At 33.7% G+C, this 23,993-nt stretch overlaps 1 protein-coding gene across 4 annotated transcripts in view; it reads left to right on the forward strand.

Moving 5' to 3' along the window:
• LOC115218689 (mucin-5AC) overlaps window positions 1-23,993 on the forward strand; it is a 170,864-nt gene that overhangs the window by 125,968 nt on the left and 20,903 nt on the right. For 2 of the 4 annotated variants that reach the window (XM_036507088.1, XM_036507079.1), the window contains exons 8-12: window positions 2,974-3,026; window positions 4,970-5,078; window positions 7,342-7,389; window positions 16,493-16,627; window positions 22,556-22,822. In XM_036507088.1, coding sequence (XP_036362981.1) covers window positions 2,974-3,026; window positions 4,970-5,078; window positions 7,342-7,389; window positions 16,493-16,627; window positions 22,556-22,822 — 612 coding nt within the window. The remainder of the gene's footprint in view (window positions 1-2,973; window positions 3,027-4,969; window positions 5,079-7,341; window positions 7,390-16,492; window positions 16,628-22,555; window positions 22,823-23,993) is intronic. The other 2 variants (XM_036507093.1, XM_029788625.2) reach the window with 2 other exon arrangements.

Genomic DNA, 23,993 nt, shown 5'->3' on the forward strand with positions numbered 1-23,993 from the left:
GGCATTTATAAGCAGCCATCTCTCCCTTTGCCTTGTAAGGATGTAGTCAATTTGGCTGGTATGTTGGCCCGATTGGTAAGTGACTAGGTGGCTGGTAGGTTTCCTGAAGTTAGTGTTGCAAATCATAAGATTATTTGCATCGCAGAACTCCAGCAGCCTGGTTCCCTCCTCGTTGCGGGAGCCATAGCCATAGCCTCCATGTACGCCATGGAAGCCCCCAGCATGTCGTCCAACGTGACCATTGAAGTCACCAGCCACAAAGATAAGGTCTCTGTCGTTCGTCAATGAGGTAGTCTGCAGTAGAGTGTCATAGAATCGGTCTTTCTGTCCATCGGGTAGCCCCGACTGAGGAGCATAGGCTGATATAATGGTTGCTAAACTATGATGAAGCACTAATCTAATCTTAAGTATTCTGTCACTTACTCTGATTACCTCAATTACTTTATCTACCCATTTCTCAGCGATAAGTATACCCACGCCACCAACCCCGTCAGTGTTCCCTGCCCAGAAAATCTTGTACCTGCGTTCCTTGCCTGTGAGGAACCTAGCTGATCCTCCTCTCCACCTTATTTCTTGCATGCAACATATATCCACACATCTCCGTTCAAGCATCTCGACTATCTCACCAGACCTACCTTTCAGAGTGCCAACGTTGAGGGTGCCAACCCTGAGGGTGTGGAAGGCATGGGCTCTAGAGACCCTGGGACGGTGGACAGTAGCTTCGTGTACCTGAAAAGAAAGCTCGCATTTGGCAGAATTCATGTGCAAGAAATGAAGTAGTAAAGTAGCCTTCAGTACAACCTGCATAACGCTAGCCTTTCATATTTTGCACTGTATGAACATTACCTTACATAGGTCGAGACTAGGGGTAGGGAGGGGTATGGATGGTGAGAGCATTTGCAGTCTTCATGGGAAGCAACCCCGGAATGGAAGAGAATAGGAACTTCCGGCATGCGTGGTGGGGGTGGGAGGGCGGGTGCACCGTAGCTGAGTAAAGAGGTTCTGTTAATCGTGAGCTAGCAAATGGGTTTGTATGAATCGGGAGACAATACTAATTGAAAAATTGAAAAAATTGAAAAATCAGAGTGGCTATGAACCTGGAGACAAGTCTAAACGAAAAAAAAAATGTTTGAGCTAGACAGGGTAATGAGGGAATACTGAAAGAATGAGTGACAATACAATGAGATGGAAATTGAAGAATAGAGAAAGAATAAGGATAAGTGCAAGAAAGAAGGTAGTCGTAGCGAGGTTGGACGATTCACTTAACTTTTAGCCATTCATGATCTGTGCGTATTCTTTAGATATTTTGAAGCGAGTGGGGTTAACGATAATGCAAAACTTATGAAAACAAGACAGAGCCGGTTTCGTAACGAAAGGGTTAAACTACAAATAGTGATTACTAGTGCTGTTAGTTACAGGTATCTAATGGGTGAAGCACAGGTTCACTGCATTTCTGACAGTGAGAGTGATAAAGAAGTGTCTGTACTTAGCTCAGAACAGATATCACAAAGAACTCAATCCTTCAGAATTTAATCCTTTAGCATTTAAACTGGCTGTAACAGACTCAAATATGATACTTGTTTTCTGTTGATCACAGTCAAATCTGGCCTCTTACACCTACTGTACAATGTCATTCTAAAAATAAATAGTCACATCATGAATATATCTCAAAGCTATAAAATAATGCATGATTAACTGAAAACAATGTGAATAAATAAGCATTACATTTGACAAAGCAATCTGAATGCTAGAGTTAAACCAGCCATATCTGATCCAAATATGTTACCTGCTTTATGTTCAAGCCAACTAGATCCAGCTCCACACACCTACTTTATAATATCATTCTAAAAATAAACAGTCACATCATCAAAATCTTAAAGCATGCATGCTTAATTCAAAACAATATGAATAAATAAGCTTTACATTTGACACAGTAATCTGAATGCTAAAGAGTTAATTTACAAAGCACTGGTTTTTCACTTTTCTGAAAAATGTTTACATCTTTTGCCAGTATACATTTGTGAAAGACATATATACATACATGCATACATATTTACAAGAACAACTTTTCTGAATCAATCAGGGTCCCCAAATTTAGGGTGAGTAATTTGTATGCTAATTAAGGTCACCAAATTTAACATGATGTTTATGTCAAAGTATGTTATTTGATGTTGGAAGATAACTATGACACAGAATGTGTGTTAATCATCAACTTAATATTTATTCCCATTAATATTACACATCAACATCAGTGAACTGATAGAAAACACAAACAAGAAATATGAATAACTATTAAACAAAAGTTATAATTGGTTTGGTAAATGTGCATGTTCTTATATTCAAGAGAGAAAGAAGAATGTACATCTACATAAAAAAAATGTCCATTACTATCCTTTAATCATAGATGTGCAAGCAAAAAAGCAAAAAGGTGGTGGTGAATATGAGAGAATTCTTTTTCAATGGTGTTGAGTTGGGGCATAGGGCCTTGCTGTAACTATGAGAATCTTTAAAAAAGTGAGAAATCTATGCTCAAAGAGCTGGAAGAACTACATAGATGTGCAAAAGATAGCAATGTTGTTTACCGAAGAAACAATAGTCTCAACTATGTGCATGTAAATCTGAGGTTGAGTTTAGTGGAAGTAATAGTGTTGGATGAGCCAGCATTTTGGTAAATTTTCTTTGATCCTTTATGTATTTAGTACAACAGTCACTGATTGGTTCTAAAGAGTATCAAAGCTTCATGTTGTCTGTGATTTTTATGAGCGTGTTTCTAATCCCTGTATTATATATATATCATATTGTGTATGTTTAAAAATAGTTTTCATGTATAAAAGTGATTGTGTTGCTTGTGAGAGGTGGTATAGGGAAGGATATCTGGCTATAGGAAACCTCCTTCAACAAATTCTACCTGACCCATGCAAGCATGGAAAAGTGGACATTAAATGATGATATAATATTTTGTTTCCTTTTCAGACCCCAACAAAGAACCACAAGTGCAACATCATCTCCTGTTCATCAGCAGCAAGGTTTGTGTTTCATCATTATTTTTAGTTAGTACATTTACTGTTAATTATGCCACATTCAGTTTAGATGTATAAGTGTTATGTAGTAAATAATCCAATTATTTTAAAACATCGCTAAGCTTTGATTAGAACTTACATTAAAAAAGAGAGCTGAAGATAGCCAAATTGGTTATTTACTGAAGAAAGAACAGGAGATCAGAAGTTTATATCTCGTTACCAGCCCTGTACTACATTCATCAATCTTGTTCTGTTGTTGTTCAGCCTCAAGTCAGTTATGACTGAATATATTTATGACCAAAGTTGTTCCAATTGTGATCATTGTCTTTTTTTAAAGGTGTCCAGAACTACATTGTCCAATATGTCCTTCCCTCTTTATAACAATGAGATATTATTTGAAGTATCTACTTGTTGTTTTTAGCAGATCAACTGACCACATAGTGCTTCTTTTGTTGGCTCTTGTTCTATGTAGTCCTACCTTGAAAGTAGTGAGTGGCAGCACTGTAGAATTAATGATTGTTTTGTTGTTACTGAATTAAATTTTTCTCTTATTAAAATAATTACTCACCTGCTTTATGCATTAGAAACTAGTTATATAGCTGCCTGATGCATTCATGGGATTCTGGCCTTCCCATTCGTAATCTCATGGAACAGCCAGGATATGACAACTAAAGGGAGAGAGAGTAAGCTACTCCAGTACTAAGCTGATATACATTTTTGGCTAAGTAGTCTGGAGCAACAGGAAATGAAATGCCTTATTCAGTGAGACAGTGTATACAGTCAAGAATTGAGCTCCTTATGATTGTGAGCCTAACCATTAGGCCATGCACCTTCTATTTCTTTACTGCCCTCAAGGGGCTACACACAGAGGGGCCAAACAAGAACAGACAAACGGATTAAGTCGATTATATCGACACCCATAAAATTACTAACCATCTTACAAACAATAACTCTGAGCACCTTTTCAAACTCCATCTGTCTAACACCCGTGGACATGTTTACAAAGTCAGAAAACAGCACAGCTCCCATGAATTTTGGAAACATTTTTTCACGCTGAGTTGCTGAAGTATGGAACAAACTGTCGGTATCAGTTGTTAGTTGTCGGAGCACTGCATCCTTCAAAACTTCCATGCTTCCTGAGATTCGCCAACACTACACCTGATTTTCTCCCCTCCATACACATGCAAGCATGTTTCTGATTCCTACACTGTTCTCTTTCCAGACATTTGTACATTACTGCATATGCTTTATATGTACTTTTGACAAGTTGTGGTGCACCTGAGCACTGTATACAGTAATTTCATTATTATTATTATATATAAGGCTGATTACCTAGTTTCCATGGTGTATACAAGTGACCAAGATCACAACATTCCCCTGAATGGGGTGCCAGTTCATTGCTGGGTTGAGGGCCAGCAATTATGAGGGGAGAGTACAAGTTGATTACATCAGCTTCAGTACTTGTTTGGTACTTTATTTATTCAACCTGAAAGGGATGAGGGGTAAAGTTGACCTCAGTGAGATTTGAACTCAAAGTACAAAGAGCTGGAAGAAATGTTTCTAAGCATTTTTGTCTGATGTGCTAATGATTCTGCCAATTCACCACCTATTTAACCCTTTAGCATTTAAACCGACCATATCCAGCCAAAAGTATTCTGCCTGTTTTATGTTCAAACTGTCCAGATCTGGTCTCTCACACCAACCCTACAATATCGTTTTAAAAATTAACAGCTACCTCATCAAAATCGCAAAGCTACAAGATAATGCCTGATTTGTTCAAGGCAATGTGGATGAAAAAGCATTAATTTGGGTAGAATAATGCGAACACTAAAGGGTTAAGTCATTAATGAAGACTGTTTGCATTTTATGAATTTTTATATAACCGTTTTATGTAAGTAAAAACTTTAAAATTATTTTATGAAATGCAATGTATATTCTTCCATCTTTAGATGATAAACATTCCCATCCAAAACCATCAAACAGTAAAGCAGGGGCAAGCTATGAGCCTGTAGCATTCAATGAAAAACCAAACGGGTCCACCTCATCTAGCACTTCAAGGTAAGGCCATGAAAAACGTAGCTGTTTCTTTTATTCAATTATTATTCTATCTCTATTTTAGGACCTGAGATATCACTTTCATTTTTATAATGTTGAGTTATTTCTCAGGCTAGAGATTTTTTTTTTTTTTCAGCGTTCAATGTTTATTGGAATTCTTTAAAAACAAGAACCTGTTTATTGAAGATTAGATATCCTCCAAATTCATATAAACAAATATTTATAACCTTTTATTTTATTTTTTTATTTTTTGCTATTACAGTTTAGACGCTTCCAATTAATTTGGTTCTTCTTAAATCACTTTTCATCAGAAAAATTTTTCTTTTCAATATAATATAATTTTTTTATATATTCCAATTTTTTTTAAAACAAAACAAAAATTTATAATTTTCTTCTCAATTGTTGACTAATTTATTTTAATGTAAAACAGCATTTCAAAATTTGAATTTTTAAAAACATTTAATGCTTAAAATATTTATAAATAATGATCCAAACGGAGAATTAGTGGTAAAGAGCTGAATACTGGGCATTGTAATTTCAAATGTTAAATTTAGTTTCCATTCATTATTCAGTGAATAAAATAGTAGTAACAATGAGCGTAGCGGAATAAAGGGACAAACAGTAATTAGCGACATGGGTGAATAAGTTTCCATAAAAGTCAATGAAACAGGAACCTTCAGTTTGCACCAAGTTGCAACCACTACCACCTCCAACAACAACAACAGCAGCAGTAACTACTACCACCACCTACTACTACTACGATTACTACATAAGAGCTGCTGTAGAATGTAAATGGCATATGGTGAAGTAGAATAATTGCTTTCTTATAACAAAATATTTTACATATCTAATTTATCAAAAATGCATATACCATAGTGTCATTGTAGTGTTGACGCTGCTGGTCTCAGTCTACCTAGCTAACAATAGATACCATTCCCATTCCGTATTTGACTGGTTGGTAGCTTGAATGTCATTACATCTAGTTGTAAGAAAATTGTTCCAATGATATACAAATATCCAAATTTACTAGAGAAAAACAATGACAATCATATTCACTATACTAAAATATTTAAAAATACACTGTTAGAACCCTTTTGAATATCATTGACCATCCTACACATACACTGTTAAGTATGAGCAAGTAATGATGATTATTGTTTAGCTCCAGGACAAAGCTGGTTCAGCAAACCTTTAATAAAATATATTCCAGCCATGACAAGTTCATTATTCAAGAATCACATTGTTCAGTGAGTTCCTTTTGGTGACGGGGTGTGATTTGAAGGAATTTAGCTTCTATTTCTAGTGTTTGAGCAACCACATAGTGGGTGATATTAATACTTCTTTCTACTATATGCACAAGGCCTGAAATTTTGAGAGATGGGGCTAGTTGATTACATTGACTCCAGTACCCAACTGGTACTTATTTCATTGACCCTGAAAGGATGACAGGTAGAGATGACCTCAGTGGAACTTGAACTCTGAACATAAAGAGCCAGAAGAAATACTGCTAAGCATTTTGTCTGATGCTCTAATGATTCTGCCAGCACACCACTTTGGTTGATATTGATAATAAACAATCTCTTTCTATTAAACTTTGCTGTTTCATTCCTTCAGAGAGGTAATTGGTGTAAGAGGCAATGTAAGATACCAGTTATTGAAGAAAGGCCTAACATGTGATGAAAGAAAGGGCTGATAGTGCATTAGTTATATATGTAGATATAATTACAAAGCTCCATCATAATAAGGATTTCCTTAAAAATCCACGAACTTGAATGTAATTTAAATACTGCATCTATTCATCCTTAGCATCTCTCGTTCACTCCATTTCCATAATTCTGTTTTGTTAACAAACAATAACTAGTTGTAATTACTCATTGATTATATGTCATCCTGTATTCATATCCTTTTTAATGTATAATTTAATTTCTATAATTAATATTTTTCTTAATATCATATCTAACTCCAGCATGCTGCCTCACATCATGTGTCATTCATCTCAATGTATAATTTACATATCCTTCTCATTTTAAACCTTCTAAATAGATTAAAGGGTGAAAATTGTTCTTTTATTATTGACATTTAGGAATAATATTCCAACACCAGTTTTTCACTGAAATTTCAATTCATTAATACATTATAAAGGAGAAAAAAAAATAGACCAATAAAATTTTAACAAAAACTTCTGATTATATACAAGTATATGGTAATAACTTGCCAGTTCTACAGCTTAGTTATGTTGCCTTTTTCTTTTTCTTTCAAAACTCAGATGTCTGCGAGCTACTTGGCTCAATTTACTTTTTTACCCTGTTAACAGGTATGTTGATGTATTTGCAATGTGTGTTCTGACCCCTTACCAACATATTGCTGTTGAGAACATCCAGTCTTCAAAACCTTAGAAAAGTTCCTTAATGCTAGTTCTATGAATCGGAAACATTCACATAGATTAGGCTGTTAAGTAGAAAGCTTTAAACGATTGCAAATTTCATCTCTGAATGTAGGCCACTCCTCTAGCTTAAACATAATTACAGAAAAGCAGTCATCATGTTAAAGTTAACAAAAGTAATTCATTAAGCTTAGTCATAAAAGCAGTTTTTTAACTCCTAGAAAAAATATTTCTTACACAGCTTTCTATTTTTTACTTGTAGGTTATTGTTATTTTTTTGCTTTTTTTTTTTCGTCATTCCTGCCTTTAATCACCTTCTACACACTTCCAAATGTCTTAAAACTGTCCTTACACAAGGACATACTCTTTATATTTTTGTAATTCCAAGTTTTGTCTTATCTATTTTTGCTTCAAATATTTTCACTTTGCTTGGTGTGTATGTGTGTGTCTGTGTCAGTGTGCTTGTGTGTTTCTTGAATTTGCAAGATAATTTCCTGTTCAGTTTCAATTGAATAACTTTGTTGAAATCCAATTTCATCTATTATACAACCAACATCAATGTTAATTTGAATTTATATGTGTACATGTATTTGAGTGTAGGGAGATATTGATAACAAATTTAACAATGTAAATACTTTGTCAATGTGGAATGTATAAGCTCAATTAGGAACTTGAATGAACAAAAATGGGAATTTTTAGGAAGAAAAAATATTATTTTGATAAAAATAATTTAACACAATGGAATGTTGCACTCGGTAAAATTCTTTCCACATGTAATTTTTATAGTTCAAATTTTACACTTCATAGAATTTTGGTAATTATCTAAACCAAATTAAATAATTTTCCATTTTATATTTTTCATTAATACTTTTTATATGTTGGTTTGAAACTGAAAAATGAACTTGTTTCTTCTTCAACTTTTTCATGAGTATGAACAACATAGCAATAAAACCACATATATTTGCTACAAATATAATATTTTAGCTATACAGATTTGTTTCTGTTGATTGCAACTAAGTTTAAATAGGAGAAAGAATATTAAAATACTCTTTTTGCAACAAGATTTGCTTACTCTTTTATTTGTGAAAATAATACTAAGCAGCATTGTTTAGAGTAAGGAAAGTAGGTTTCTTTTATTCAGAATTGTTCTTTTACATGAGGAAATTTAATGATTGTTCAAAGTATATCCAACATCAGATATATTCAAAGTATTGGGCCATCCCATAAATAATGTAGTTTTTTCAATTGCATGAACTAAAAGTCGGAGGGGGATGGGATAAACTGCTTGCATCAACTTGCTATAAAAGAAGGTAGTAATTTTACCTTGTACTGATTTTTAGTGTAAGTTTTGAAGAGCACAGTGCGATTTTAACAGTTATTTTTCCAAAGATATAATGAAAGTGACAAAGGAGCATATTCAGCATATTTTGCTTTATGAGTTCAATAAAGACAATAACACAATGGAAAGTGCAAGGAATATTAATGCTGTATATGGGAATTGAACAATAAGTGAAAGCCAGTGTCAACAGTGGTTCCAGAAATCCCGAGCCAGAAACTACAGCCTAGAAGATGAGCCTCATCCTGGAAGATCTGTCAAGCTCGACGAGGACATCCTGCAAACCCTGGTGGAACAAAATCCCATCATAACTGTTGAGGAACTAGAAGAAAAGCTTAGATTTGATCATTCAGCCATTCCTCGACAGCTGCATGCTATTGGGTCAATGGGTTCCTCACAAAATTTCTGGGTCTAATTGCATGCAGAGAGTGAATGTGTACTCTTCTTTGCTGTCACATCTCATGAATGAACCTTTCTGGGGGGGACCAAATAGTGACTAGTGACAAGAAATGGGTTCTCTATAAAAATGTTAAGTGCTGAAGACAGTGGGTAGGGAAAGGAGAAACACCAGCACCCCAGGCTAAAAAAGGTTTTCACCGGTATAAGGTGTTATCTGTTTGGTGGGATATGAAAGGATTAGTCCACTTTGGACTTTTAAACCCAAACCAAACAATAACAAAGGAGATCTACTGCAAGCAGCTTAAGTTAACACTAGAAGGAAAATGACCATTTTTTTTTTTTTTCTTTATGAAAGGTGTTCTTCCATCAGGGAAACGAAGCCCCACCCACTATATTTGCCGGACATTACCCCATCTGATTATCATTTATTGCACAGTCTTCAAAATCATTTGGATGGAAAAAATATGAACTTTGTAGAAGAGGTCAGAACAGTACTGGAGGAGTATTTTTTGTCACGGACTAGTGAATTTTGGAAGAGGGGCCTTGCAAGTCTACCAGATAGATGGATAAGCATTGTAAAAAATGGAGAGTATTTTTTAGATTAAAGAACTTTATCTTAATTTTGAAAAATAAAAGAAGTATAATAAAACTGCATTATTTATGGGATGACCCAATAAATTACTTCATTATTTTTTTAACACAAGTCCATTTCAAATATTTTGTCTTTTGTGGTAGAATTAAGGATTAAGTATTTAAATTTCAAGAGTTTTTTTTATTTGGTGAATCTGTGATTCTAAAATCAAATAATTTTTACATTTGAACTTCTAGAGATGAAAATTATTCTGTTAGTGAAATGAAGATAAGAAAGAAAATGTTGTAAGAAAATTTAAAATTCTAATTTTTCCACATTATTTGGTTGACTCCAAACAAAAAGGATAATTTTTAAAATTAAACATTGTTTAATGAACATACATTCATTACACTTGCTATACAATTAGGGCTGACTTAAATTATTACATTAGATCAAATATGGTCAGTTATACTCATCCAGAGATTGGAAAATTCATCCTTAAACTTTTCTTTTTAATTTTTCTTTTTACATGCATTACCATATATGACCTCAACATTCAGCACTCTTTTTTTTTAATACTTGAAAATAAACACTTGAAAATATATTAAAATAGGAAATTGTTAGCATCTCAATGTTATTGCAGAACACTTTGCCTTTAGGGTTAGGTGTTAAAGTTACACACATGCAGAATACACAATCTGACAGTGAAGAGTGTTAGACACCAAAGGCTTACATATATGGAGCTAACATTGTTTGCCTAGAAATTGTCTATAATGTATGTGTTTTGAAGTTATAGTTGATTTCTCAGATGAATTAATTAAACTGAATGGTGAAATTTGTGATATGATAGTGTATATAATATTATACAAGTAGACAAGTTTATGTGACTTCTATCTTAATTGGTAATAAAGGAATAGTCTCTTCCTATGAGAGATTATATTGTGCTTGCATGAGAAGTAAATATAGAAATGTCAATGACACTAAACTGCCAGGAATATTTGAAAGGTCACTGCTTAGCTTTGTCTTCATGACAATAAACCTTAGCTTAGATAGTATGCAGATCTGTCATAAGTAACATGCTCAGAAAATCTAGTACCTATTTCTGATAGTCAGATGAACTTAGGCATTGCAGAATAAAATGTTCTGTCTAGAAAGAATTTGAAATGTCTAGATTTGAACTCATGACTTATAAGCAGCATCAATTAGAGATAGCAACCATAGTATTTACTGTGGTGAAGTGCTGTCACTACTTTTTAAAAAGATACCAAGTTACAGAAAACAACTTTGTTATAAGTGGTAGATACAGTTGTGTGTGCATGCATAACTATGAGGTATTTAATACACTTATCAATAAAAATAGCCCTAAGCATTCAATGAGTTTTAGGATTGATGGTGATACTGTAATATTTTTCCATATATTACCAAATTGTCCTATTTGGCCATCTTGCATTTGACATGTCCTAGAAATTGCTGTAGAAAATTTTTTTAATAAAATAAAAGAAGCAGGCAGCGAAAAACAGCTAACCTGAAACAACCAGATAGCAGTAAGCTATGGTAATCATGGCATTGATACAGTCATAAATTTAAATTCATGATGATTCCTGACTGAAAAAATATATGTTAATATATGAAAGTACAGGAGTTATAAGTAGAAGAAAGTAAAACTTATAAAAAGAATGTTTGATTAGATATTAGAAGATTAGGCCTAACAAATAAAATTAAGTTGGTCCAAAACATGGCAAAGATTGTCATGTTGCCGTAAGCAGTTGATGTCTGCAAAATAAAGTAAATAATAAAACAATACCTATGAAACACAGGATACTATTTTATAGCTTACAAGAACCAGTTGGAAAGCAATCGATCACGTTTTATGAAAGGTGGGTGTAATTTTTTAGAATAATTTTGCCTTTTATCTATCTAATTCTAATCAAATAGATAAATAACAGGTAAACAGGTAAGTGATACGTTGCCTAGGTGTAAGAGTGAAGAAAGGTAACTAGCCACTATCAGGTTTACTTCTGTTGTGTATCAAGTTTATCTTTTTAACATTATTACTGTTATTTAGCTCTGAAGAGAGCCTGTTTCCTTGGCCTTACCAACCCTTTGAGACTGGTGTGATTGATACTGTTGATATTTAACTTGGTGCCTGTATGGAAAATATAGATATACGGAGAGATTCAAATGGCTGCAGCTCTGGAGAGAAAAGAATTGGGGAAGTGTTTGGTGCAGCAGATGAGAAATAGCAGGAATGATTGCAGAGAGATGAGTGAATCAGATAGGTTTGACTAGAGATGGTAACAGATTGTTTGTTCAATGGAGCTAAAATAGTTACAGTAACAGAGAGAAGAAATAGTACATCTGTGAAATAGTGGCTGTAGCATCTATACAAGTGACATTTTGCTAGTCATCAGGCTTTTGGGGGAAATGCAATCAATATTTGTATATGTAACGACTGTACCTTGTCAGGTGTTGATACAGGAGATAATCAGAGTTCAGGAGAGTTAGCATTTTCAGGAAGTTTGTAGTTTTAGCTGTGTGTTGATCATGAGAGGACAGTACAGGATTGTGTCTTTGAGATAGGCAGCGATTGTTTTTTACCATTCCAAGATGTTTTGGAGCCTTTCTTCATGTAACTAGAGCAAGTTAAATATGTAGATGCTACCAATTTTGAAGGAAATTATACAATATTCCATTAGAGAACAATTGAAGCCACTACTAAACAAATAGCAATCATTTGATATGAAATTCTTGATAAATTGTCAGGTGTTCAATATTTGACTACAAGAAAAATAAAGTAGGTGAGATATGGTACTGCTAACTCCTGGGTTAAGAGTTCACATAAGTTGTAGGTATTTTGTTGTGTTGGTACTGAACTGAACACATTTTACATATCTCAGCTACCAGGACTGACTATCAAATCTCCTAATAAACCTTTAAGAGACTAGTTTCTTAACTACTGGTTGTATGTTCTTGTTTGTTAGTGAAGGTTTTTATTCTTCAGAAACTCTTTTCATTGTTCAATGTAGTCATTAGTTAAATATATTCAAATATATTCTCAATCTTTTTCCGAGAATAAATTCTTCTCAATTTAAATATCTTTATATCTAATAGACAGAAAATCCCTGATCTTCTTTTCTTATAAATGAAATAAATACTTAAAATTTTTAACAAGGTGAACACTTAAAGCAATTTTATGGTTCTCTACAAAATTTTATTACTTGTTTTCTTATGTAGTAAAGTGTTTTGAAGGTTTGCATAAAAAACATAAATCTATGGATTTAATGAGCTTTGTTATCACATAGTTTTGGATTCTCTCCCACTGTTTGGCATCTTCAGAAAGTGAGAGTCATCTACTATATCCTCAGCCAAACCAAAGCCTTCAGAGTGAAATTGGTAAAAGGAAACTGTATGGAAGCCTGTCATGTGAGTGTGTGGAAGCCTATCGTGTGTGTACACGTGCACATGCAAGCATGACTGCTTAAATTCCCCTATTTTTACATGACATCACCTGAGCAAAACAGTGATCTCATGTTTACATTCCCTATAAATAATATATCGTGTATCTCTGCACTTTCAAAAACCAGTGAAATAAAAAGAAGTCCCTTAAAAAAAAAGCAATATTCTATACTAGCAGTATCACCCAGCATTGCTCGGGTTTGTTTCGACCCTTTAGAATTGGAATTTTTGAAAAGTAAAAAGTTTGCATTATGTAGCTTGTTATTCTCTTTAAGTGAACATTTTTCTGGTTGAAATACACCAAAAAATGGCAACACAGCAGTCAAAAAATCATAAAAAATAAGGATTTTCATAGAAAAAAAGCACCTTTTTGATGTAAATAATTTTTGGTGTTAACATGGTCCGATTGAAGAGCAAGCCTTCTTCTATCATACTCTCAATTTTGGTCAACTTGTGCCGCAGGGTCTCGGAGGAGATAGTGTTAGTTGAAGGCTACCAAACCTGCCACACACAGACAACTTCAGCTTTATATATACAGATTATAGAATATTGTCTTAAGTCTCTGTCCAACACATGCCAGTATGGAATAACAGACTTTGAACAAAAAAAATATGTAATGTAAGATTACGTAAGAAAACTGTTTTGTTATTTAGTTGTTTGTAAGTTTAGATTCAACTGGAATATAGTATTTGGTTTTGTACATTCGAACTTTCTACTGCTGTAGTTCTCATATGTTAACTGTTGTAAAAGTTGTATTGTTTTCCTGTGAGCTAAGTATCTTCTGTATCTCTGATTCATGTAATTCACTTGACATCATATGAAGTTTTATCTTGTGAACTATGTTATATATACCATATAATGCATGATAACCCAATTATACATGTATATACGTATATATGTGTGTGTGCTTGTGTGCGTGTGTGTATAGATAATTAAATGTGATATTTTTAACATTCTTTATTCAATAGGCATGGGTATCCTACGTTTCAAGCACTCATTATGCTTTTTGAATATTTCCCTCTCTGTATTATAGCAGTTTGCATGTTAGCTTTTATGTCACTGTATATATTGATATATAAGATGAAATCTGAAGTTTGAACTTGTTAACTAAAACTAAGTACTGGCATATATATATATATATATAATCAAAATAAGCAACAAGGATATCCAGAGGTTATCCTGGATATCCTTGTTGCTTATTTTGATTATAATAACCCCATTTTGAATTATATGGATAATACCATACCAAATTCTGGTGCCTTTAACTTAAGTACCATATTCAACTGTATATATATATATATATACATACACACACACACATACACATGCACATATATATATATATAAGATCTAAAACTATAGTTTACTACATGTTTGCAGTTCCAAATGTTATATGCTATAATATAAAGTATGCTGTGGTCATTGTAAAGTGGAAGCTAAGTTTGTTGTAAACCAAGTCCAGAATCTGTCTCCCATTCTCATTTGCAGCTTTTTCCCTTTGCTTATGTCACTCATTCCTTTGAAAGGACCTCATTGCTGCAACACTCATTTTCTCCACTCCCTGAGTCAGTGCAAAGCCAACTGAAAAATTACTTTGCAAACAACCAAACAATAGATTTATTTTGTTTTGTTTTGTTTTTTTTCAAATCAGTATAATATTGATTGATTATATATTTGAATTTCTACGATAATTGCTAAAATATTAATTATTTTTAAAATAATTGAAACTTTCCAGAATTAGAACAATTAATTCTAATAATTTGTGTTTGTTACTTCTATGTTACATTTTGATGTGCAATATTTAATATTCAATAATAACATATTAGCATATATAAAATAAAGAAAATGTTTATTGCTAATTATATTTAGAAGTTAATTCTTTGAATAATATTCTTTGAAGTAAAAGAAACAAAATTAAATGTTTATTTGCCACTGGCCAATTATTATTTTCTTTTTCCTTTTACTGTGTGACAGGCTATATAATTGATCAAATTGACTTCAATATATCAATAGCAAATATTTTATTTATAAAAATAATCACAGCAGGATTTGAACTCAAAGCCATATTGACAAAATTAAACTTTATGATGCATCTAATTCTCTGCTCTGTCATTTCATTTCTTTAATCCTTTTTTTTAATTATTACCATACATTCACTCAAATCATATTAATTTCCAACATTGGCACAATGTCACATTTTGATGAAGTGTATAGTTATGACAAGTATTTAATTTATTATCTGAAGAAAGATGAAGAGTACGGTTGGCTTCAGTAAGTTTTGAACTCAAAAATGTTAAGAGACATAAGGAATCACAACAGTTGTACCGATCCACCTACCTAGAGTATAGTATGCCGACATTAAGTGTAGAACCACTGAAAAATGTACAGAAACACAAGGAGAGAGTGAGAGTGTGTGTGTGTGTGTGATTTAATATCAATGCTGTTCATATGGTCTACTGGCCAGAGAAACACTTTTTTGCTTTGCATCATGTCATTACTGAAATGGGTTAGCTTCCACCTAAAATATGATTCACCAGAATCATGCCCATTAATTCTTCAGTATTTTTCACATTTTTATTATTAATAATATAATAGAGGAATTGGTTGTATTGACCTGCTGGATACTAAAAGCAAATTTCATTTGATATTGAAATTTACTTATTTGCTCATTTAGAAATGAGAATAGTTTCTGGATTACAAATCTAGGGGATATCTGCATCATGTCCAAGCAAGCACCTCTACATATACTATTATTATTGACTAATGATAATGAAACTCTTGGTGGCTACTTTCCAAGCTTTATTCAACTCAGTTGCTTAGTTACAGTTCAAAATATCATTGCTCTATGTACTCTTACTATGGTCACCTAGATTACTTCCAGTTGTACTATTCAGTTCCAGTTGTAAGTATGGAAACCTATACATGTGTGCATTAAATAATAGTAACATTATAATAACCATCTATGTCTTTGATTAAGATTATCTATATTCTTAATGGCCCTCTTTACAGAACAATACCAATGCTAGTATTTGTAATATTGGGATTTGAGCTAAGTCAACGCCTTAATTTTAGTTAACATGGAGCCTTCTTGCCACGTTGTCTTGTTTTCAGAGATATCCCTGAAAAGGAAACACCAAACAAAAATTGTGTATTATTCATTATTGTTGCTTCTGTTGTTAATAATTATACTTAATGCTATGTTGACTTTGTTTAATAATGTCTTACTTATTTTTCTGAATTTTATTTCGTTTACTATTTCTTTATTTTTGAAGTGTACGTGATGCCATTTCTTGCAAATCTCCAGTGGATGAAGACAGCCCTGAAAGGATATCCAACATGCCTTCGGTGATAAATGACTACCCTTCAAAACTTCCCACATCACAGGCCAGGGCTAAACAAGTTACAAGGTATGTTATTTCAACTTCACTGAACAGAAGCAAGCATCTAGAAACTCTTGGCACATACACTCACAGTTTATACCTTTGAGTGCATGTGTCTACATTTTAATACATCAAATACTAATTCTGCTTTAAAGGGAGGCACCATATTTTTGCTATAGTATTTCAGAATGAAAAAATTAAATGTAAATATCAGAGAAAAGAATTGAATTTTAAGATACTACATAATTTTACATATATAACTTTATAAATTAATCGACAACTGCTTTCCATTTGTTAAAATTTGAAATTTTAAAGGCTTTCAGGCTATTGTATTTGACTGTATTTTTACCCTTCTTATACTAAAAATAATTGGAATTTGATACAAAAATGTATTTATTTAACTGTTTTTATTAAAACGCCTTTGAAAGTCTATGATATTTCAAATGTATTTTGTTGCAAATGAGCAAATTACTACTAAGTAAATAGCATTTTGAAAAGGAACTACAATATCTCCATGATTGTCTCCCTTTAAAGATTTTTTTTTTTTTTTTCATATTAAAAATTAACGATTTTAATCAAACATTTATCTTATCAAAACATTTAAAAGTGGTGTAGAAAATCATTTTGCTTTCCATCAGAACTAGATTGTTAAGTAATTTGTAGCTAATTCTTAAATTTGATATTGAGTAAAATATCAGAAAGGTTTTGTATTTATACAACACCATGTGCACACACACACACACACACAGACAAACACACAAACACATATCATAAACAATTTTTATAGTTATAATAATCAATTTTTTTTTAATATTACCCCTTAATTTATTTAAGACATAATTTTTTATTTCCTTCTGTGAAGCAGTATGTATATATACACACACACATATATAGATATAGTCATAAGTGCATCATAAGTATAAACAATATAAACAGTAGCATAATGGCTGTGCAGCTAAGGTGCTGAATTGCAGACCACATCATCATGGGTTCAAACCTTATTGTTGCACTATTGTCCTGTAGTCCTGAACAAGGATTATCAGTTTGCATAAGTAGTAAAAGTAAGTTCCTCTCCTTCACATTTGAGTGGTTTGTGGCAAGAAAGATATTCATTGCTCCATCAAAAACCATTCCACTTTCACTAGTATGGAAAAGTTCATGTAATAGATGCACACATCAAACATTTTTTTAATTTCTTTCATTTAAACTAGAAGTGCAGGAGTGGCTGTGTGGTAAGTAGCTTGCTAACCAACCGGGTTCAGTCCCACTACGTGGTACCTTGGGCAAGTGTCTTCTACTATAGCGTTGAGCCGACCAAAGCCTTGTGAGTGGATTTGGTAGACGGAAACTGAAAGAAGCCCGTCGTATATATGTATATATATATATATGTGTTTCATATGCCTGTCATATTTGGTAGTATATATTGGTATTGCCTGACCCAGAGTATATATTGTTTGACTGATCCAAATATTCAACTCATGCCCACTAGCTAAACTAAAGATGATCAGTAGGTACAACAGACAAAATGTTGTTACTATAACAACCAAGATGAGCCTGAATATCTATTATTTGAACTGCAGCTAGTCCAAGAAATAGATAATAAACCGCAGCTAGTTCAGCTAAAAACCCTTCAGTGGTGCCCACATAAATTAAGTTACAGGAACTGACTGGCCCCTTGCTGGTGGCACGTAAAAAGCACCCACTACACTCTTGGAGTGGTTGGTGTTAGGAAGGGCATCCAACTGTAGAAACTCTGCCAGATCAAGATTGGAGCCTGGTGCAGCCATCTGGTTCGCCAGCCCTCAGTCAAAATTGTCCAACCCGTGCTAGCATGGAAAACGGACATTAAACGATGATGATGATGATGAATATAAGCAAACCAATTCCAGTTGTCAAACAATGGAGATTGAGACATACACTCACACATACACACACACACACCTATATGTATGTATGATGGGTTTCTGTGTATCAAATTCTCTCACAACACCATAGTTAACCCAGGGATACCAGCCTATTGTAAAAGACACTTGACCAAGGTGCATTGCAGTGGGACAGAACCCAAAATCATGTCATTGCAAAGTGAGTTTCTTAACCGCACAGCCATGCCTGCACTTATGTCACTGTATAATAATTATACTTCCCACCTTTCAAAATTTTAAACAAAATTTTTGCAGAGTAAAATAGCCAAATGTCAAGAATATTGGATCCTCATCTTAGTTCGTTGTTTAATTTGTACCTTCTGCTGGTGTTTTATTTTGTCTTAGAGCAAGCTACATTATTGTAGGGGCCTTACTTCATGTAGCTGTTAAGAATAGGTATCAGCTTGCTTTTGTCAATAAAGCTACCAGTGTAATACCACTATTTCTTAACCCTGTGAGATTCCTCTCATTCCACTTTCATACTACAAAACTTATAGAAGAGGTTGAATACTAGAACTATGAGCATTTCAGCTTCATGAAAGAAATAACTTTTAACAAATTTACCTACTCAGCAATTTAACAATTTCGTTTTTAAATGTAAAATGACGATGATTTTATCATCATCATCATCGTTTAACGTTCATTCTCCATGCTAGCATGGGTTGGACGGTTCAACTGGGGTCTGGAGAGCCAGTAGGCTGCACCAGGCCCAGTCTGATCTGGCAGTGTTTCTACAGCTGGATGCCCTTCCTAACTCCAACCACGTGCCACCTGCACAGGTGCCAGACGAGGCTGGCAAACGGCCACGATCAGATGGTACTTTTTATGTGCCACCGGCACGGGGGCCAGACGAGGCTGGCAGATAACATTATATATATATATATATACATACATACAGAGAGAGAGAGAGATGCAGGTATGGCTGTGTAGTAAGAAGCTTGCTTCTAAACCACATGGTTTCAGGCTCAATCTCACTACATGGTACTGCATGGCAAGTGTCTGCTACTATAGCCTTGGGCCAATCAAAGCCTTGTGAGTGGATTTGGTTGACAGAAACTGAAAGAAGGCCATCGTATACGTGTGTGTGTGCCAGTGTTTGTTCCCCTATCTCTGCTTGATAGCTAGTATTGGTGTGTTTACATGACTTAGTAGTTCAGTAAAACAGACTGATAGAAGAAGTGCTAGGCTTAAAAAATAAGTCCAGTCCAGACGTCAATTTGTTCAACTAAAAAAAAAAACCTTCAGGGCAGTGCTCCATCATGGCAGCAGTCAAATAACTGAAACAAATAAAAGAATATGTATACACACACACACACACACACACACACCACACACACACACAACACACACACACACACACACACACACACACACACATATATATATATATATATATATATATATATATATATATATATATATATGAGTCCACATTACTACATAAGGTGCATAGGGTCAGTTTCTCACTTTCTCTGGCATATAGATTATAAATTAAGGTTCACACTGTTATTTTTATCTTCTTTCATTTCTCTTTATTCATTTACTAACTCAAAAGCCGCACTCTGTGTGCACTTTTAAGCTAGTTCCTGTGGAGGGCTAACTGGGCCTGCAACCCAAAAGTAAGAGCTAAATAGCACAACTATAATACGTCTATAATGACTATTTGCCCTGGTGGTGTTTGATCAGATGGATGAGAATCAATTTTGTAATGCAATCGTTTTATTGTTCCAGTCCCAAGTTGAATTCCAACTGTTGGCCATTTTGTCTCAAAGTTCTTATCTCGGTATAAAATTAATGAAGCAAATGTCATTCATCTTTCCCTTGATCTCTGACATCATCTGACAAACACCAACCAAGCTGGCATGAATCAGCCAAGCTTTGCCTGCTAGAAATAGCAACCCAAATGCTTTAAAATCAAATCCCAATGCTGGATGCTCAAGAACCAAATGAAGGGAGATTTTCAATCCGAGAATCATCCCAATTCCAAAAAGTTATAATATGTCTATATAAAGCAAATATAGACTGAGATACAGGGGTCCCAGACGGACAGACAGAATTTCGCTTTTATTATTATAGACTTCTATTTATTTTACTTTTTATTCTTTTAATATATGTGCACAAAGAATTTCTAAATTTTCATGTTGTTGCAGTCAATAATTATTTGCAATTAGTTATATTAATTATACATCATGAATTACAATTAGGATTGAAAGAGACTCCAATAAGTTTTATTTTTTATTTTCTTCTATTTTTTTTCACAATCAATTCTACACAAACTTCTACTTTTTTGTTTGTCTTTTTCCCCCCTTGTAATTTTCCCTCATCCATAGTAGAAAGGATTGTTGTTATTATTTTTAGTAGTAGTAGTAGTAGTATTATTATTGAGTGAAAGAGCAGCACATGCCATCAAAGAGACACTGGGGTAAAATATATGAAGCCCATTATAGCCATCATGACTACCTGTCTGATAAGGGTACACCAGGCACTATTATTATTATTACTATTATTATTATTATTATTATTATTTGTTCATGTACACAACATACTGCCCAGTCCAGAAATTAAAATCACAACTACATACCTTAAGTGCACTGTAACATTGTTTCATCTCTCACTATTCCAAGATAAAATTTCACCAAATTGGACTTTTTGCCAGAGTACATGAAATAAGTATGGCCAATATTCAACACCAGGTTCTGTACACTAATTTATGAGATCGTTATTATGACATCTCTTGTTGACAATTGGTGATCTTAGGATTAATTTACAGTGGTAGTGGTGGTACCAGTTCTTCATGCTCTTTTGTTGCTTATTTTGATAACTTTTGCTTGGAAAATGGATCCACACCTGGACCTTGACTACTGATTGAGTATAAATATTTCTCATGAAGATTTTGATTATCACACTTTAAGATGGCTTGTCTTGAAAGCTTGTCATAAAGAATGAAAGAAAGGTAGAGTGGAATAAATGTTCATAGCATTCTACTCCAGTAATCTACATTCTAAATTGAAAACTTTATCAACTTTTCCATTCCTTCTTCGAGGAAATGATGAAATGAGTATCAGGTGTGTTCTAGGGTTGATTCAATTGATTATACTTCTTTGCTGTAAATTTCTAACATTATGCCAAAATATGATTTATTTTTCATAAGACATTCAAAGATAAATTCAAATTACACATCTTACCAATTGAGCTTCATCAAATTCTTTGATATGTTAATTACTAAAAGCAACAGAGGTTACTATGATCATAAAATACTAGAATTGGTTTAGAATGTTACTGATCAGATTTTACCCCTCATTGTACAATAGTCAGTAAGGTAGGTACCAGTAATTTATTAGTGCTTATTCAGTCAAATATACCTCTTCTGAGAAAAGTAACCTTACCAGTTATGCACAGTGGTCATTGGTATTCACTAACTCTTTCCTTTCAAAATTTAGACCTTAAGCCTAAATAAGAAACCATTTTTTCTGCTTAATAATTATACTGATATCTACTTTTTAGTTGTTTTCTTTTCTTTTTTTCTTTTTTGTTTTCCACTCTGCCCCTATCTAGTTACTTACATATCAATCTATAGCTAACAAGCTATCCATCTATCACCAGCTGTTAAGCATCCAATCTATCTTAATTTTATTCTACATTTACAATTTCTTTTGATTTTTTTAAAAACTAATTTTAATATCTAAACATCATCATACAGCGGTGGTGCCCCAGCATGGCCGCGGCCTTCGGGCTAAAACGTTTTTAAGGATTTATACAGAAATTAGTTTTTCATACACACAAGCACACACTGAAAAGATTAATTTTTACTAATTCATTCTTTAAAATCCATCATAAACAAAACCTTTGTTACTTGTCTTTCTTTAACCTTTGACTTCATATATATATATATATATATATATACATACATATATATACATATATGTGGGTTTTTTTATCATCTATTTGTTATAGTATTTTAATAATGTATAGTTATAGAAAAAAACCCTGATATTTTACACAAACTGGGTAAGTGGTTTGGTTGCTGTTTTAGGCTCAGCGAGCAGCTACTAAATTCCACCACTGACATGTTGTGTCACATAGCCAACAGTTGCTGCATTGGGGGGACAACGGCAACTGTTGCAAGCCTAGCAAGCTGTGGCATTACTGGTGATGGAGGAGGTGGGAATGGAATTACTACTACTGCTACTACTACTACTGTTGCTGCAGCTGCTGGTGATGGTGATCAGAAAGTTTCGGGACCAAAGTTCTACAGCAAAGAAGCTCCAGGAACCAAAAGCAAGGATCTGGCGAGCATGAGGTGGGAAACAACCGCCACTCTCTAGCAATTTTAACAAATTTTTAAAAATCCAAAAAGCCTGCTCGCTTTCTAGGGAACATGACTGCCATCTGAAAGGCTGATATGGCCATTAGTTCTGCATAAGTTTTTCCATGTTCATTTTACATTCTTCTATCGAGCAGTGTTTGTTTGGTCTCTGTTTTGTCTGGTGATCAGAAGTATTTAACAAACATGCTTTAATACTTAGTAGGTTAAAAATTAAAATATTTTCATATCCATAGCAATAAAAGTGCATATGTGAGAGAGACACTGTGTATGTGTGTGTGCATGTGTATACATGCATGTGTGAGGGAAGGTTTTATGCATTGACTGTCTATATAGTGAAGTGATAAATTCTCAGCAAACAGTCTCCAATGCAGTTTTTATTCACGGTTGGGTTTTTTGTCTTAGGTACATAAAAGTCTCCAGAAGAGGCAAGATTATTACATCTCACTTACCATCTCTCTGGCTAAAATCTTATAAGTATCTATTCTGAAGCAATGAAGTAATTCTCATTGTGATCAGAGCCTGACCTGTACCAAAGAGATAGTGCTAAATTGGATGTGATGAAAGCATTACTGTGTAGATTGAATTGATATAGTTTTGGTGGGGTTTGTTTATTTTTATCTACTGGATTGAAATAATACAACACAAGCATGTGGTTAGGATACCAAGGAAAGTGGGACCATTTTTTTATCAGTACAAGGTGCAAATGATAAATTATAAGTGGTTTTAGAAAATTAATTGAAAAATAAAATTGTTGAAAATCCTTTCTTTCCTCTGTTGCCCTAGTTAGTACTAAATAAATGAAATTTAAAACAACTTAAATTTAATGCAGTGGAACCTGAGTTCTTATTCTATTATTTCCCGTTCAGCAGTGATTATGCCTTAATGTTTTGTCAGTTAAACCATGGGAGTATTGATAGGTACCAGTGTTGGGTTGTGCACATGGCGCCAGTTGGCCTTAATTTGACTCTGGTCATGCACATCCTTCCTTATATTTTAGGACACAGAGTATCTAGCCAGGGCCTGTAAGAAGGAGATTCAGGTTGTACTTCAATCTTGGGCTCAAAAGGTTGAATAGGGACTTATGACTATGTCTTGAGTCCTTCTCTAATGGAAAAAATCAAACCTAACAACACGCTTGTTCCAC

The sequence above is a fragment of the Octopus sinensis genome, linkage group LG1 (assembly GCF_006345805.1).
Source record: "Octopus sinensis linkage group LG1, ASM634580v1, whole genome shotgun sequence".
Classification (NCBI taxonomy): Eukaryota; Metazoa; Mollusca; class Cephalopoda; order Octopoda; family Octopodidae; genus Octopus; species Octopus sinensis.